Here is a 16,809-nt window from a genome sequence, read left to right as displayed (position 1 = left end):
AATGCTTACTATGCAGTTTTTAATGTTATAAAGACCCTGAATATAAATGTAAATACAGGTAGATATCCACAAACTATATAAAAATGCTCCAAACAGGCGGGGCAGCATGAATTGGCAAATGAATCAAGGGAACTGCAAGGAATTTAGTATAGCTGGGATAGGAAGCTAGAGAGCCGTGTAGGCTCTTGGTGCTGCAGCCAGGAGTCAGTGCTGTGCCTCTGAGGTGGGAGAGCCAACTTCAGGACACTGGTCCACAAGAGACCTCCCAGCTCCACATAATATCAAACAGTGAAAATCTCCCAGAGATCTCCATCTCAACACCAACACCCAGCTTCACTCAACGACCTTAACAAGCTACAGTGCTGGACACCCTATGCCAAACAACTAGCAAGACAGGAACACAACCCCACCCATTAGCAGAGAGGCTGCCTAAAATAATAAGTCCACAGACACCCCAAAACACACCACCAGATGTGGACCTGCCCACCAGAAAGACAAGATCCAGCCTCATCCACCAGAACACAGGCACTAGTCACCTCCACCAGGAAGCCTACACAATCCACTGAACCAACCTTAGCCACTGCGCACAGACACCAAAAACAATGGGAACTATGAACCTGCAGTCTGCAAAAAGGAGACCACAAACACAGTAAGATAAGCAAAATGAGAAGACAGAAAACACACCGCAGATGAAGGAGCAAGGAAAAAACCCACCAGACCTAACAAATGAAGAGGAAATAGGCAGTGTACCGGAAAAAGAATTCAGAATAATGATAGTAAAGAGGATCTAAAATCTTGGAAACAGAATAGAGAAAATGCAAGAAACATTTAACAAGGACCTAGAAGAACTAAAGATGAAACAAGCAACAATGAACAACACAATAAAATAAATTAAAAATACTCTAGACGGGATCAATAGCAGAATAACTGAGGCAAAAGAACAGAGAAGTGACCTGGAAGATATACTGCAAATAACTACTGCAGAGCAGAATAAGGAGAAAAGAATGAAAAGAACTGAGGACAGTCTCAGAGACCTCTGAGACAACATTAAATGCACCAACATTCCAATTATAAGGGTTCCAGAAGAAGAAGAGAAAAAGAAAGGGATTGAGAAAATATTTGAAGAGGTTATAGTTGAAAACTTCCCTAATATGGGAAAGGAAATAGTTAATCAAGTCCAGGAAGCACAGAGAGTCCCATACAGGATAAATCCAAGGAGAAACACGCCAAGACACGTACTAATCAAACTATCAAAAATTAAACACAAACAAAACATATTAAAAGCAGCAAGGGAAAAACAACAAATAACACACAAGGGAATCCCCATACGGTTAACAGCTGATCTTTCAGCAGAAACTCTGCAAGCCAGAAGGGACTGGCAGGACATATTTAGGGTGATGAAGGAGAAAAACCTACAACAAAGATTACTCTACCCAGCAAGGATATCATTCAGATTTAATGGAGAAATTAAAACCTTTACACACACGCAAAAGCTGAGAGAGTTCAGCACCACCAAACCACCTTTACAACAAATGCTAAAGGATCTTCTCTAGGCAAGAAACACAAAAGAAGGAAAAGACCTATAATAACAAGCCCAAAACAATTAAGAAAATGGGAATAGGAACATACATATCGATAAATACCTTAAATGTATATGGATTAAATGCTCCCACCAAAAGACACAGATTGGCTGAATGGATACAAAAACAAGACCCATATATATGCTGTCTACAAGAGACCCACTTCAGACCTAGAGACACATACAGACTGAAAGTGAGGGGATGGAAAAAGATATTCCATGCAAATGGAAACCAAAAGAAAGCTGGAGTAGCAATTCTCATATCAGACAAAATAGACTTTAAAATAAAGACTATTACAAGAGACAAAGAAAGACACTACATAATGATCAAGGGATCGATTCAAGAAGAAGATATAACAACTGTAAATATTTATGCACCCAACATAGGAGAACCTCAATACATAAGGCAAATACTAACAGCCATAAAAGGGGAAATCGACAGTAACACATTCATAGTAGGGGGCTTTAACACCCCACTTTCACCAATGGACACATCATTCAAAATGAAAATAAATAAGGAAACACAAGCTTTAAATGATACATTAAATACGATGGACTTTATTGATATTTATAGGACATTCCATCCAAAAACAACAGAATACATATTTTTCTCAAGTGCTCATGGAACATTCTCCAGGATAGATCATATCTTGGGTCACCAAACAAGCCTTGGTAAATTTAAGAAAATTGAAATTGTATCAAGTATCTTTTCTGACCATAACGCTATGAGACTAGATATCAATTACAGGAAAAGATCTGTTAAAAATACAAACACATGGAGGCTAAACAATACACAACTTAATAACGAAGTGATCACTGAGGAAATCAAAAAATACCTAGAAACAAATGACAATGGAGACACGACGACCCAAAACCTATGGGATGCAGCAAAAGCAGTTCTAAGAGGGAAGCTTATAGCAATACAATCCTACCTTAAGAAACAGGAAACATCTTGAATAAACAAGCTAACCTTGCACCTAAAGCAATTAGAGAAAGAAGAACCAAAAAACTCCAAAGTTAGCAAAAGGAAAGAAATCATAAAGATCAGATCAGAAATAAATGAAAAAGAAATGAAGGAAACGATAGCAAAGATCAATAAAACTAAAAGCTGGTTCTTTGAGAAGATAAACAAAATTGATTATCCATTAGCCAGACTCAAGATAAAAAGGGAGGAGCTTCCCTGGTGGCGCAGTCATTGAGAGTCTGCCTGCCGATGCGGGGGAAGCGGGATCGTGCCCTGGTCCGGGAGGATCCTACATGCCGCGGAGTGGCTGGGCCCGTGAGCCATGGCCGCTGGGCCTGCGCATCCAGAGCCTTTGCTCTGCAATGGGAGAGGCCACAACAGTGAGAGGCCCGCATACCGCAAAAAAAAAGGAAAAAGGGAGAAGACTCAAATCAACAGAATTAGAAATGAAAAAGGAGAAGTAACAACTGACACTGCAGAAACACAAAAGATCATGAGAGATTACAAGCAATTCTATGCCAATAAAATGGACAACCTGGAAGAAATGGACAAATTCTTAGAAATGCACAACCTGCCAAGAATGAATTGGGAAAAAATAGAAAATATGAAGAGACCAATCACAAGCACTGAAATTGAAACTGTGATTAAAAATCTTCCAACAAACAAAAGCCTAGGACCAGATGGCTTCACAGGCGAATTCTATCAAACATTTAGAGAAGAGCTAACACCTATCCTTCTCAAACTCTTCCAAAATATAGCAGAGGGAGGAACACTTCCTAACTCATTCTACAAGGCAACCATCACCCTGATACCAAACCCAGACAAGGATGTCACAAAAAAAAGAAAACTACAGGTTAATATCACTGATGAACATAGATGCAAAAATCCTCAACAAAATACTAGCAAACAGAATCCAACAGCACATTAAAAGGATCATACACCATGATCAACTGGGATTTATTCCAGGAATGCAAGGATTCTTCAATATGTGCAAATCAATCAACGTGATACACCATATTAACAAATTGAAGGAGAAAAACCATATGAGCATCTCAATAGATGCAGAGAAAGCTTTCGACAAATTTAAAAACCCATTTATGATAAAAACCTTGCAGAAAGTAGGCATAGAGGGAACTTTCCTCAACATAATGAAGGCCATATATGACAAACCCACAGCCAGCATCGTCCTCAATGGAGAAAAACTGAAAGCATTTCCACTAAGATCAGGAACAAGACAAGGTTGCCCACTCTAACCACTCTTTTTTTTTTTTTAAAGAAGATGTTGGGGGTAGGAGTTTATTAATTAATTTATTTATTTTTGCTGTGTTGGGTCTTCGTTTCTGTGCGAGGGCTTTCTCTAGTTGTGGCAAGCGGGGGCCACTCTTCATCATGGTGCGCGGGCCTCTCACTATCGCGGCCACTCTTGTTGCGGAGCACAGGCTCCAGATGCGCAGGCTCAGTAGTTGCGGCTCACAAGCCTAGTTGCTCTGTGGCATGTGGGATCCTGCAAGACCAGGGCTCGAACCTGTGTCTCCTGCATTAGCAGGCAGATTCTCAACCACTGCACCACCAGGGAAGCTCTTCACCACTCTTATTCAACATAGTTTTGGAAGTTTTAGCCCCAGCAATCAGAGAAGAAAAGGAAATAAAAGGAATCCAAATCAGAAAAGAAGAAGTAAAGCTGTCACTGTTTGCAGATGACATGATACTATACATAGAGAATCCTAAAGATGCGACCAGAAAACTACTAGAGCTAATCAATGAATCTGGTAAAGTAGCAGGATACAAAATTAATGCATAGAAATCTCTGGCATTCCTATACACTAATGATGAAAAATCTGAAAGGGAAATCAAGAAAACACTCCCATTTACCACTGCAACAAAAAGAATAAAATACCTAGGAATACACCTGCCTAAGGAGACAAAAGACCTGTATGCAGATTATAAGACACTGATGAAAGAAATTAAAGATGATACAAATAGATGGAGAGATATACCATGTTCTTGGATTGGAAGAATCAACATTGTGAAAAGGACTCTACTACCCAAAGCAATCTACAGATTCAATGCAATCCCTAGCAAACTACCACTGGCATTTTTCACAGAACTAGAACAAAAACTTTCACAATTTGTATGGAAACACAAAAGACCCCGAATAGCCAAAGCAATCTTGAGAACGAAAAATGGAGCTAGAGGAATCAGGCTCCTTGACTTCAGGCTATACTACAAAGCTACAGTAATCAAGACAGTATGGTACTGGCAGAAAAACAGAAAGATAGATCAATGGAACAGGACAGAAAGCCCAGAGATAAACCCATGCACATATGGTCACCCTACCTTTGATAAAGGAGGCAGGAATGTACAGTGGAGAAGGACAGCCTCTTCAATAAGTGGTGCTGGGGAAACTGGACAGGTACATGTAAAAGTATGAGATTAGATCACTCCCTAACACCATACACAAAAATAAGCTCAAAATGGATTGAAGACCTAAATGTAAGGCCAGAAACTATCAAACTCTTAGAGGAAAACATAGGCAGAACACTCTATGACATAAATCACAGCAAGATCCTTTCTGACCCACCTCCTAGAGAAATGGAAATAAAAACAAAAATAAACAAATGGGACCTAATGAAACTTCACAGCTTTTGCACAACAAAGGAAACCATAAACAAGAACAAAGACAACCCTCAGAATTGGAGAAAATATTTGCAAATGAAGCAACTGACAAAGGACTAATCTCCAAAATTTATAAGCAGCTCATGCAGCTCAATAACAAAAAAACAAACAACCCAATCCAATAATGGGCAGAAGACCGAAATAGACATTTCTCCAAAGAAGATATACAGACTGCCAACAAACACATGAAACAATGCTCAACATCATTAATCATTAGAGAAATGCAAATCAAAAGTACAATGAGATATCATCTCACACCAGTCAGAATGGCCATCATCAAAAAATCTAGAAATAATAAATGCTGGAGAGGGTGTGGAGAAAAGGGAACCCTCTTGCACTGCTGGTGGGAATGTGAATTGGTACAGCCACTATGGGGAACAGTATGGAATTTTCTTAAAAAACTACAAGTAGAACTACCATATGACCCAGCAATCCCACTACTGGGCATGTACCCTGAGAGAACCATAATTGAAAAAGAGTCATGTACCAAAATGTTCACTGCAGCTCTATTTACAATAGCCCGGAGTGGAAACAACCTAAGTGTCCATCATCAGATGAATGGATAAAGAAGATGTGGCACTTATATACAATGGAATATTACTCTGCCATAAATAGAAACGAAATTGTGCTATTTGTAATGAGGTGGAGGGACCTAGAGTCTGTCATACAGAGTCAAGTAAGTCAGAAAGAGAAAGACAAATACCATATGCTAATACATATATATGGAATTTAAGGGAAAAAAATGTCATGAAGAACCTAGGGGTAAGACAGCAATAAAGACACAGACCTACTAGAGAGTGGACTTGAGGATATGGGGAGGGGGAAGGGTAAGATGGGACGAAGTGAGAGAGTGGCATGGACATATATATACTACCAAATGTAAAATAGATAGCTAGTGTGAAGCAGCCGCAGAGCACAGGGAGATCAGCTCAGTGCTTTGTGACCACCTGAATGGGTGGGATAGGGAGGGTGGGAAGAAGGGAGACACAAGAGGGAAGAGATATGGGAACATAGGTATATGTATAACTGATTCACTTTGTTATAAAGCAGAAACTAACACACCATTGTAAAGCAATTATACTCCAATAAAGATGTGAAAAAAAAAAATGCTCCATACACAAGAATGAAAAATTCCCCTTCCTTTCTCACTTTGCTACTATGGACATCTTTGTTCTTTAAACTACATGGCACCCTGGTCCCTACTTCTTGATCCTCCTAGGACCCATTTACAGAGGTATGCTGGAAAAAGAAAAGTAGTAAAAAAAAAAAAAAACACTTTTTTTTTTTTAAGACCAACAGCCTCTATTTATTGGTCAATTGCAGCTTCTTTCCTAATGAGATACAGCCCATTCCTTTTTTTGGGTATTTGTACATTTCAGCCAGTTAAGAGAGAAGGGGAAGGAACACTCAATGACAGACACAGATGTTTCTTTTTTGGTGAAAGCAAAAAACCTTTATAAACAACATCCCACTCCTAAGTAAAAGTGGGAGAGAAAAACCTTGATTGTTTTTAATCTGGCATTTATGTATATCTTCTCATTCCATATGTACAGGTTATTTGGGTACTATTACCGGCCACTGGCAGAATACTTAACAGTAAAAACAAGTATCAGGATGGAAAAAGTATTAACAAAAGCTAAGAAAAAAATGGCTTCAGGAGGGTGGGCAGCAGTAGAAGCAAAAAGTGTGCAGGAAGGTCCTGCCAATCTTCCAATCTTCCAGAAAGAGCAGTGGATCTAGTACACTGGTCTTAGTAACCCAAATTATAAAATCACAAAAATCATCCCACAAAAACAAATTGATACATGGTTCTCTAGTGCTCTCCTAGATACACAGTGGGTTCAACAGACTTTTGGGAGATGGCTCAGAACCTAATTACTGTATATAAAGCTGTTTTCAGGACTATCTTTATGAAGATCTTAATGTTTTATCAGTAAATCCACTAGAAGAAAAATCACTTAAGCTGCAGCACTGGGAACAAATTATGCAAATCTCTGAACAGCAAAGGCTGCAGCACTAATAGCTAATAGATACTTCTTTTAGGCATGGATAAGTCAACTGCACCTTATTACTCGTCAAAAGGAAGTGATCATTTTCACAAGTAAAGTGCTGGGTTATTTCTCATTACCCATAGTTCTCTCAAAAGTTACTCACAGCTGAAGAGTAGAGTTCAAACTCTTGCTCAGGAAGGAAAGAATGCCAGCCATCTTCTATCACTTCAAACATGGGCCGGTAAAAGAAAGGGTACATCAGAGTGATGGAGTCCAGGGTAGACAATGCCTAGGGGAAAAAAAGAAATAAAAAAGAAAATTGGAACATATCACAATTTTAAACACTTTCTAATTGCCAAATTAGTATTAAATACGGCCTAATAATGATGGACACCCAATATATTTCTCTAACATGGTATTTATCACTAGATACAATTATACCTTACTGAGGCTAATTACCATGCTTTCAGCCTCTAACTAAGTTTCTGGCACATAACATACACTCAATTAGCATTTGCTGAATGAACAAAAGAACAAAACAATGTGCACACCTACTCAGGAGAAAAATGAAAAAACTCCTTCTTGAGACCATTTAATAAGCCCTAATAAAAAGGTCCAAATATTTCTGGGGATCAGAGAATAGGTTTTGGTTAGTCAGTAAGGCCTTGGCTCAAAATCCAGTTATTAACTATACAGAAACATATGTAAATTATTTAAAATCAGTGTGTGTAAGCAATTGTAAAAAAGCTTAGTAGCCAAAGAGTCAGAAGGGAGTCAGACTGCTGGACTCAAATTCCAGATGCCAATGCAAGAGTGTTTAAGTAATGTAACCACTCTACGCCTCACTTTCCTTAGCTGTAAAGTAGAGGAAATAACCTCATAGGGCTACCTCATAGGGCTACCTCTTAGGGCTGTTGGGAGCATTAAGAGAGAAAATGTATGTAACAGGGCTAGAACAGTACCTGGCACATAATAAACTCTAAAATAATTTTAGCTGTTACATGTTCCACATCGCCTCCATCGATGTGAAATTTCCTCCCTTCCTAGAGTGATATGGTCAGGTATCCTCATACCTTTATGCTACACTGACCCAAAACCGGGGCAATAACTCTGTGGTCCCAAAATAAGCCTATTGCCATCTGAAGCACTTGAATTCTGGTGACAACACCAGGGAAACCTGACTAGATGGAGGAACTGAGAAACAGAACATCACCTGGCAGTTTCATCCTTCTGACAGGGGAGTTTTAGAAAGCATTTCTGTGAGCGAGGAAAAAAAAGCAGCAAAATCAATTAGCATAATTCAAACTGCAGTAATTTTGGAGACACTCAGCTGGAGGCGGAGAAGAGGGCCCAACATCATGCTAACATCCCCAAGCTCTCAATAAAGCTACCTCCTTTTAGGTTAGTAGAACCTTTATTTTATTTTATTTATTTAATTTTTAAATTTTATTATTTTATTATTTAAAAGATACTCTTCGCAATATTAAAAAAATTTTTTCAGCTTTACTGTGGTATAAATTGACAGCTTTATTAAACTAAGATATTTCAAATGTACAAAGTGATGATTTGATACACATGCACATCGCAAAAGGGTTTTCCCCCATCGAGTTAATTAACACATCCATCACCTCACATATTTACCTTCTGTTGTTGTTTATGAAAACATTTAAGTTCTACTCTCTTAGCAAACTTCAATTACATAATACAGTGTTATCAACTATAGTCCATGTTACACATTAGATTCTCAAACCTTATCTCATAAACATCTGTAACTTTTACCAACCTCTCCCTATTTCACCCACCTCCAGCCCCTGGAAACCACTTTTCTACTCCCTGTTTCTATGTTTGCTTTTTTTTATTTTTTAGATTCCACATATAAGTGATACCATGAAGTATTTGTCTTTCTCTGTCTGGCTTATTTCACTTAACACAATGCCCTCAGTTTCGTCCATGTTCTTGCAAATGGCAGGACTGCTTTCTTTTTTTTTTGCGGTATGCGGGCCTCTCACTGTTGTGGCCTCTCCCATTGCGGAGCACAGGCCCCGGATGCGCAGGCTCAGCGGCTATGGCTCACGGGCCCAGCCGCTCCACGGCATGTGGGATCTCCCTGGACCGGGGCACGAACCCGTGTCCCCTGCATCAGTAGGCGGACTCTCAACCACTGCACCACCAGGGAAGCCCAGGACTGCTTTCTTTTTTAAGGCTGAATAATATTCATGTGTGTGTGGGGGGGGGGGGGATTTTCCCTATTCATTCATCCATCAACAGACACTTAGGTTGTTTCTATACCTTGGCTATTATGAATAATGCTAATGCTGCAGTGAACATGGGAGTACAGATATCTCTTTAAGACAATGATTTTGTTTCCTTCGGATATATACCGAGAAGTGGGATTGCTGGATCATATGGTAGTTCTATTTTTAATTCCTTGAGGAACCTCCATACTGTATTCCATATTTTATTTTGCTGTACGCAGGCCTCTCACCACTGCGGCCTCTCCCGCTGCAGAGCACAGGCTCCGGACGCGCTGGCCCAGCGGCCATGGCTCACGGGCCCAGCGGCTCTGCGGCGCGTGGGATCCTCCCGGACCGGGGCGCGAACCCATATCCCCTGCATCGGCAGGTGGACTCTCAACCACTGTGCCACCAGGGAAGCCCACAACCATTATTTTAAATGCATGTCAGCAACCATTCTGGCAGGCAATAAGCACTCAGGCTCAGACTTGTCGTGACTACATTTCATTTCACTAGAGACAGAACTTTTCCTTTAAACACATTAATGCTCAAAGAACTGAAGTCATTTCAACCCTAAAAGGCCACTGAAACTATATAGAAAATAAGATTCATCTGACTTCCTGCTATAATTTAGAAAACCAAGCACTTGCCAGTTATTCTTCCAATGGGATTCTATTTATGGCAACAGAATATATTTGGGTATATGGATTTTGATAACAAAGAATAGTTCAACCGTGCTTTATAAGAAATGCACTGGTCTTCCCTGGTGGCGCAGTGGTTGAGAATCTGCCTGCTAATGCAGGGGACACAGGTTCGAGCCCTGGTCTGGGAGGATCCCACATGCCGCGGAGCAACTAGGCCCGTGAGCCACAACTACTGAGCCTGCGTGTCCGCAGCCTGCACTCCACAACAAGAGAGGCCGCGATAGTGAGAGGCCCGCGCACCGCGATGAAGAGTGGCCCTCGCTTGCCACAACTAGAGAAAGCCCTCGGACAGAAACGAAGACCCAACACAGCAAAAATAAATAAATTAATAAACTCCTACCCCCAACATCTTCTTTTAAAAAAAAAGAAAAGAAATGCATTTATTACTACCAAATTATGTCACGATGTATAGAAGAAGGGAGGGAAATTGGATGCCAGGAAAAGGCCAGAGGCCAAGTACACCATGTGTATTTACTATGTTGTTAAAACAAGGTCAAATTACCTACTGCTTCTTTTCAGCCCTAAGGCTTCTACATAATCAGTCAGTTTCTACAGAGCTTTAGGTAATATCTGTAGCTAAATAAACAACTGATTAATGTCAGATGCCAAGAAGTTAAGTAAATGCAATCAGCAAGTGGGGTAATAGGCTTTGCCTTGTTTCTTCACCACAGGCAACTTCACTAACACCCACCATCTATCTTACAAGTTATAAACGGGATAAGGAAAAAAAAATGTGGACAGCTCAGTGAAAATCCAACCCCACAACTGAAAAAAAACACATGCTCAACTGAAGTGGGTGAGTGGCATTCCCTGGCCCAAACAGCAGGACAGCATTTCCCTTTAACAGCCTAGAAGCCACAGTGCGTTTCTCACTCATGTCAGCAAATTCAGCCAAATCAACATTACTGTGTTATTTCCAAATGATGAATATGTAAGACAAACAGTTCAGCTCATCTTCTCATTTCCTTAAGTAAAATTTAGCAAAAGCAGAAAGAAAAATGCTACATGCTATTTTCTCAGTACCACAACAGTGGTTCCTCTGTTTCTCTATTTTTGTTTAAAAGCCAAATGAGATCCTACAGATTTAAGCCTTTCTGCCCCCTTTAACAGTTAAGCCAATAGCATTTATTTTGCATACAAAGCCCAGATCAGTCACTCAAAGACAGAAGGAAAAAAAAATCAGTGTGTCTCTATAATTACCTAGAAAATACTGTAAACGTGAAGTTAATTGCTATAATTTAGTGGCAATGATTTAAAATAAAGCAACTTAAAATCTGAGGGTATACCAAAATCGTTTAAAATGGGAAAGAAAACAGTGTGAGCTCTTCAATTTAAATATTAAATTATCCAAGTAAAATTTCTATTATTTGTAATCTGAACAGATATTCAATATCATTTCTGTAAATATAAAATACATCCTGTCTTAAGCAAACATAATTATGGAAATTCAGATTTACTAAAAACAAACAAGACTACAATCATTGTTGATAATTACTTGCTTTACAAAAGAAATAACGTTTTTAAAAAGTCTCAGCATTTATATACACACAATGAATATTATTCAGCCTTAAAAGGGAAGGAATTCCTGTCACATGCTACAACATCCATAAACCCAGAAGAATAACCAGCATTAAAAACTGCTGTAAGTCAATAAAATCTTTTTACATTCCTATAACAATGACTCAGGGTGAGGCTCTTCCATTCAGTCTTCAATATTTGAGTCACAAACATGACTAAATATCTAATAGAAACATATAGGGGCAGGACAGGAATAAAGACTCAGACGTAGAGAATGGACTTGAGGACACAGGGAGGGGGAAGGGTAAGCCGGGACGAAGTGAGAGAGTGGCATGGACTTACATATATTACCAAATGTAAAATAGATAGCTAGTGGGAAGCAGCTGCATAGCACAGGGAGATCAGCTCGGGGCTTTGTGACCACCTAGAGGGGTGGGATAGGGAGGGTGGGAGGGAGACGCAAGAGGGAGGAGATATGGGATATATTTATATGTATAGCTGATTCACTTTGTTATAAAGCAGAAACTAACACACCATTGTAAAGCAATTATACTCCAATAAATAAAGATGTTAAAAAAAAACATAAGAGCTACAGTGAAGCAGAAAATAAGGTTCCTTTTAATGATTATTTATTTTCATCACATTTTGCTTCCAAAATACTTACCTCAATGGAACTGGCTATATTCAAACATTCCTCCATTCCAGGAATATCCAACTGAATAATTCGAAAATCCTTACATTTTATGATGATGGTACCCAGTGGTCCCACAAACCTATAAAAAATTATAAATTATGCTTAGGGACCTATATACTCCCAACTCAAAGTATATGATTATTTCTTTAAAAAGAGGAGGTTATAATCACCATCTACACAGGCAGACCTTCTTTTATTGCACTTCACTTTATTGAGCATTGCAGATATTGAGTTTTTTAAAGATTGAATGTTTGTGGCAACCCTGTGTCCAGCAAGTCTATCAGCACCATTTTTCCAACAGCATTTGCTCACTTCATCTCTCTGCATCACATTTTGGTAATTCTTACAATATTTCAAACTTTATTATTATTGTTGTTGTTATTATATTTGTTATGGTGATCTGTGATCAGTGATCTTTGATGTTACTATTTTAATTGTTTTGGGGCACCAGTAACCATGCCCATATACTACAGTGAACTTAATTGATAAATGTGTGTCCTCTGACTGCCCCACCAACTGCTGTTTCCCCATCTCTCTCTCTCTCCTCAGGCCTCCCTATTCCCTTAGACACAGAAATATTGAAATTAAGCCAATTAATTACTCTATAATGCCCTCTAAGAGCTCAAGTAAAAGGAAGAGTCACACATCTCACTTTAACATCAAAAGCTAAAAAGGATTAAGCTTAGTGAGGAAGTCGAGACAGGCCAAAAGTTACACCTCTTATGACAAATAGGTAGCAAGGTGTGAATGCAAAGGAAAAGTCCTTGAAGGAAATTAAAAGTGTTACTCCAGGGCTTCCCTGGTGGCGCAGTGGTTGAGAGCCTGCCTGCCGATGCAGGGGACACGGGTTCGTGCCCCGGTCCGGGAAGATCCCACATGCCACGGAGCGGCTGGGCCCGTGAGCCATGGCCGCTGAGCCTGCGCGTCCAGAGCCTGTGCTCTGCAACGGGAGAGGCCACAACAGTGAGAGGCCCGCGAACCGCACGCCCCCCCCCCAAAAAAAAAAAAGTGTTACTCCAGTGAACACATGAATGATAAGAAAGCAAAACAGCCTAATTGCCGATATGAAGAAAGTTTTAGTGGTCTGGATAGAAGATCAACCAGCCACAACATTCCCGTAAATCAAAGCCTAATCCAGAGCAAGGCCCTAACTCTAATTCTCTGAAGGCAGAGAGAGGCAAGAAACCTATGAAAGAAAAGTCTGAAGCTAGCACAAGTTGGTTCATGAGATTTAAGGAAAGAAGCCATCTCCATAACATAAAAGTAAAAGCAAAGCAGCAAGTGCTGATGTAGAAGAAGCAGCAAGTTATCCAGGAGATCTAGCTAAGATAATTCATGAAGGCAGCTGCACTAAACAACAGATTTTCAAGGTAGACAAAGCCTTATATTGGAAGGAGATGCCATCTGAGGACTTCCGTAGCTAGAGAGGAGAAGTCAGTGCCTGGCTTCAAAGATTCTAAGGACAGATGGACCCTCTTGTTAGGGGATAATGTGGCTAGCGACTTTAAGCTGAAACCAATGCTCATATACCATTCCCAAAGTCCTAGCTAGGGCCCTTAAGAATTATGTTAAATCTACTCTGCCTGTGCTCTATAAATGGAACAACAAAGCCTGGATGACAACACATCTGCTTACAACATGGTTTACTAAGTATTTTAAGCTCACTGTTGAGACCTATTGTTCAGAAAGATTCCTTTCAAAATATTACTGCTCAATGACAATGCACGTGATCACCCATTATCTGATGGAGACGTTCAATGACATTAATGTTGTTTTCATGCCTGTTAACACAATGCCCATTCTGCAGACCATGGATCAAGGAGTAATTTTGACTTTCAAATCTTATTATTTAAGAAATATATTTCAGGGACTTCCCTGGTGGCACGGTGGTTAAGAATCCATCTGCCAATGCAGGGGACACAGGTTCGAGCCCTGGTCTGGGAAGATCCCACATGCTGCGGAGCAACTAAGCCCATGAGCCACAACTACTGAGCCTGCGTGCCACAACTACTGAAGCCCATATGCCTAGAGCCCGTGCTCCGCAACAAGAGAAGCCACCGCAATGAGAAGCCCACACACCGCAACGAAGAGTAGCCCCCACTCGCCGCAACTAGAGAAAGCCCACACACAGCAACAAAGACCCGACGCAGCCAAATATTAATTAATTAATTAGTTAATTTTTTAAAAAAAGAAACAGATTTCAAAAGGCTATAGCTGCAATACATAGTGATTCTTCTGATAGAACGGGGCAAAGTAAATTGAAACTTTCTGGAAAGGATTCACCATTCTAGATGCCATTAAGAATATCTGTGATTCATGGGAAGCGGTCAAAATATTAACATTAACAGGAGTTTGGAAGAAGTTGATTCCAACCCTCAAGGATAATGTTGAGGGGTTCAAGACTTCAGTGAAGGAAGTCACTGCAGATGTGGTGGAAATAGCAAGAGAACTAGAATTAGAAGTGAAGTCTGAAGGTGTGAATGAACTGCTGTAGTCTCATGATAAAACTTTAATGGATAAGGAGTTGAACAAAGTGTTTTCTTGAAATGGAATCTACACCTGATGAAGATTGTTGAAATGACAACAAAGGATTTAGAATATTACATAAACTTAGTTGATAAAGCAGGAAGAGGGTTTGAAAGGATTCACTCTGATTTTGAAAAAAGTTCTACTGTGGGAAAAATGCTATCAAACAGCATTGCATGCTACAAAGAGATTGTTCTTGAAAGGAAAGAATCAATGTGGCAAACTTCACTGCTGTCTTATTTTAAGAAATTTTCACAGCCACCTCAACCTTCAGCACCCATCACCCTGATCAGTCAGCATTCATCAGCACTGAGGCAAGACCCTCCACCAGCAAAAAGATTACAACTCACTGAAGGCTCAGATGATGATTAGCGTTTTTTAGCAATAAAGTATTTTTTAATTAAGGTATGTACACTGTTGTTTTAGATATAATGCTACTGCACACTTAATAAACTACAGTATAGTGTATAATAACTTTTACATGCATCGGGAAACCAAAAAATGCATGTGACTTTCTTTATTGTCATATCGGCTTTACTGAGGTGGTCTGGAACTAAACCTGCAATACCTCCACCGTGTGCCTGTATTCAACTTTCTTCTCCCCTAGTAATCTAATTAAGGAAGAATCAAGCCTGCATCATTAAAATGTGAGCCACAAATAATTTTAAATATATTTAATTTTTTTTTCAAATATATAAAGTAATTCATGCTAGGCCAATTCATTTACTGGAGATTATTAGGGGCCTTACTGCAAATTATAGGAAAAACAGATCTGTAATTAATGTATTGTTTGTGTAGAGATATTTCCAAAGCATAGAAAAACAGTTCATTTCAGATTTTACTTACTTCCAAACTTACAACAGTTGATTTGAAAAATAAGTATCTTTTGTTCAGTCTTTAAAACCTATTAACTTGCAATATCTATTCTAAGTCAAGGAAAACTTCAGAGTAAATGCCACGTGTAATCATAAATTTTGTATCAGTAAGTTTTGAACAAATTTAATTTTACCTTAGTTGGGATTTTTGTCTTCCTTTTCTTTTTTTTTTTTTTGTCTGCACTTGCTGATAGCTCTGATTTTTCTTTTGCTTTGCCACTGACTGCCCCAATTCTTTCCCATTAATACTTCTGAGTATTCCCTAAACTAAGAATTCTTAGATTGATCTAAAGCAGATAATTTTATTTATACTGTGCCTAGCTTAGGAAAACGACTCCTACAGCTACTCTTCCCAAATTCTACTTCAACTGTAAATACCCCCATGCCCAACATCACTGCACTGTGAATTTGGATAAGCAAAAATTATCAACATGGGTCAAATCCTAGCAAAGAAAATTCCACCAGATATCCACAACTAAACAACACAGTGGAATGCCTCTTATGAAATGTATTTTGAAAACTCATACTCTTGGCACTTCCACTTCCGGCAAAAGTGGAATAACAGAGACCAGATTTACCCTCCTACCTGAAACAACCAAAATAACTGGGCAAAATATAAGGAAAGACTGTTTTCAAGACACTGAACATCAGACAACAAAGAACAGAGCTCTCTGGGAGATGGGTGAGTTCAGTGACTGCCCCAATTTACTGTTTTGAGATTTTCCAAGTTATAGTGAAGGGAGAGGAAAACTGGGTGGGGTTGAGAGTCTGAGGAGACCACCTATATTAGGAAAGAAGGAAATTAATGAAGTAAATTTGGGTCTCAAATTAGTGACCTCAGATTCCACTATACTAGAAATAGAACAGCAAGATAAATCCAAAGCAGAGAAAATTAAATAAAAAGAAAAAAAATTAATGAAATAAGAGAAGATTCTAGGGAAAAACAATGAAAGCAAAAATGACTCTTTCAAAAGATCAATAAAAGTGATAAAATTCTAGCCAGACTGATCAGGAATAAAGAAAGTCACAATTTACCAATGTCAGAAAT

At 39.2% G+C, this 16,809-nt stretch overlaps 1 protein-coding gene across 1 annotated transcript in view; it reads right to left on the bottom strand.

The window, feature by feature from the left end:
• Positions 1–16,809, bottom strand: part of MTMR9 (myotubularin related protein 9) — an 85,832-nt gene that overhangs the window by 59,746 nt on the left and 9,277 nt on the right. The window contains exons 2-3 of the mRNA XM_060155787.1: positions 12,331–12,439; positions 7,374–7,499 (exon numbers count right to left, since the gene is read on the bottom strand). Of these exons, the coding sequence (XP_060011770.1) occupies positions 7,374–7,499; positions 12,331–12,439 (235 nt within the window). The remainder of the gene's footprint in view (positions 1–7,373; positions 7,500–12,330; positions 12,440–16,809) is intronic.

This window comes from Lagenorhynchus albirostris, chromosome 7 (genome assembly GCF_949774975.1).
Source record: "Lagenorhynchus albirostris chromosome 7, mLagAlb1.1, whole genome shotgun sequence".
Taxonomy (NCBI): domain Eukaryota; kingdom Metazoa; phylum Chordata; class Mammalia; order Artiodactyla; family Delphinidae; genus Lagenorhynchus; species Lagenorhynchus albirostris.
Note: the sequence above shows the minus strand (reverse complement) of the source record. Positions and strands in the feature narration are given on the sequence as shown.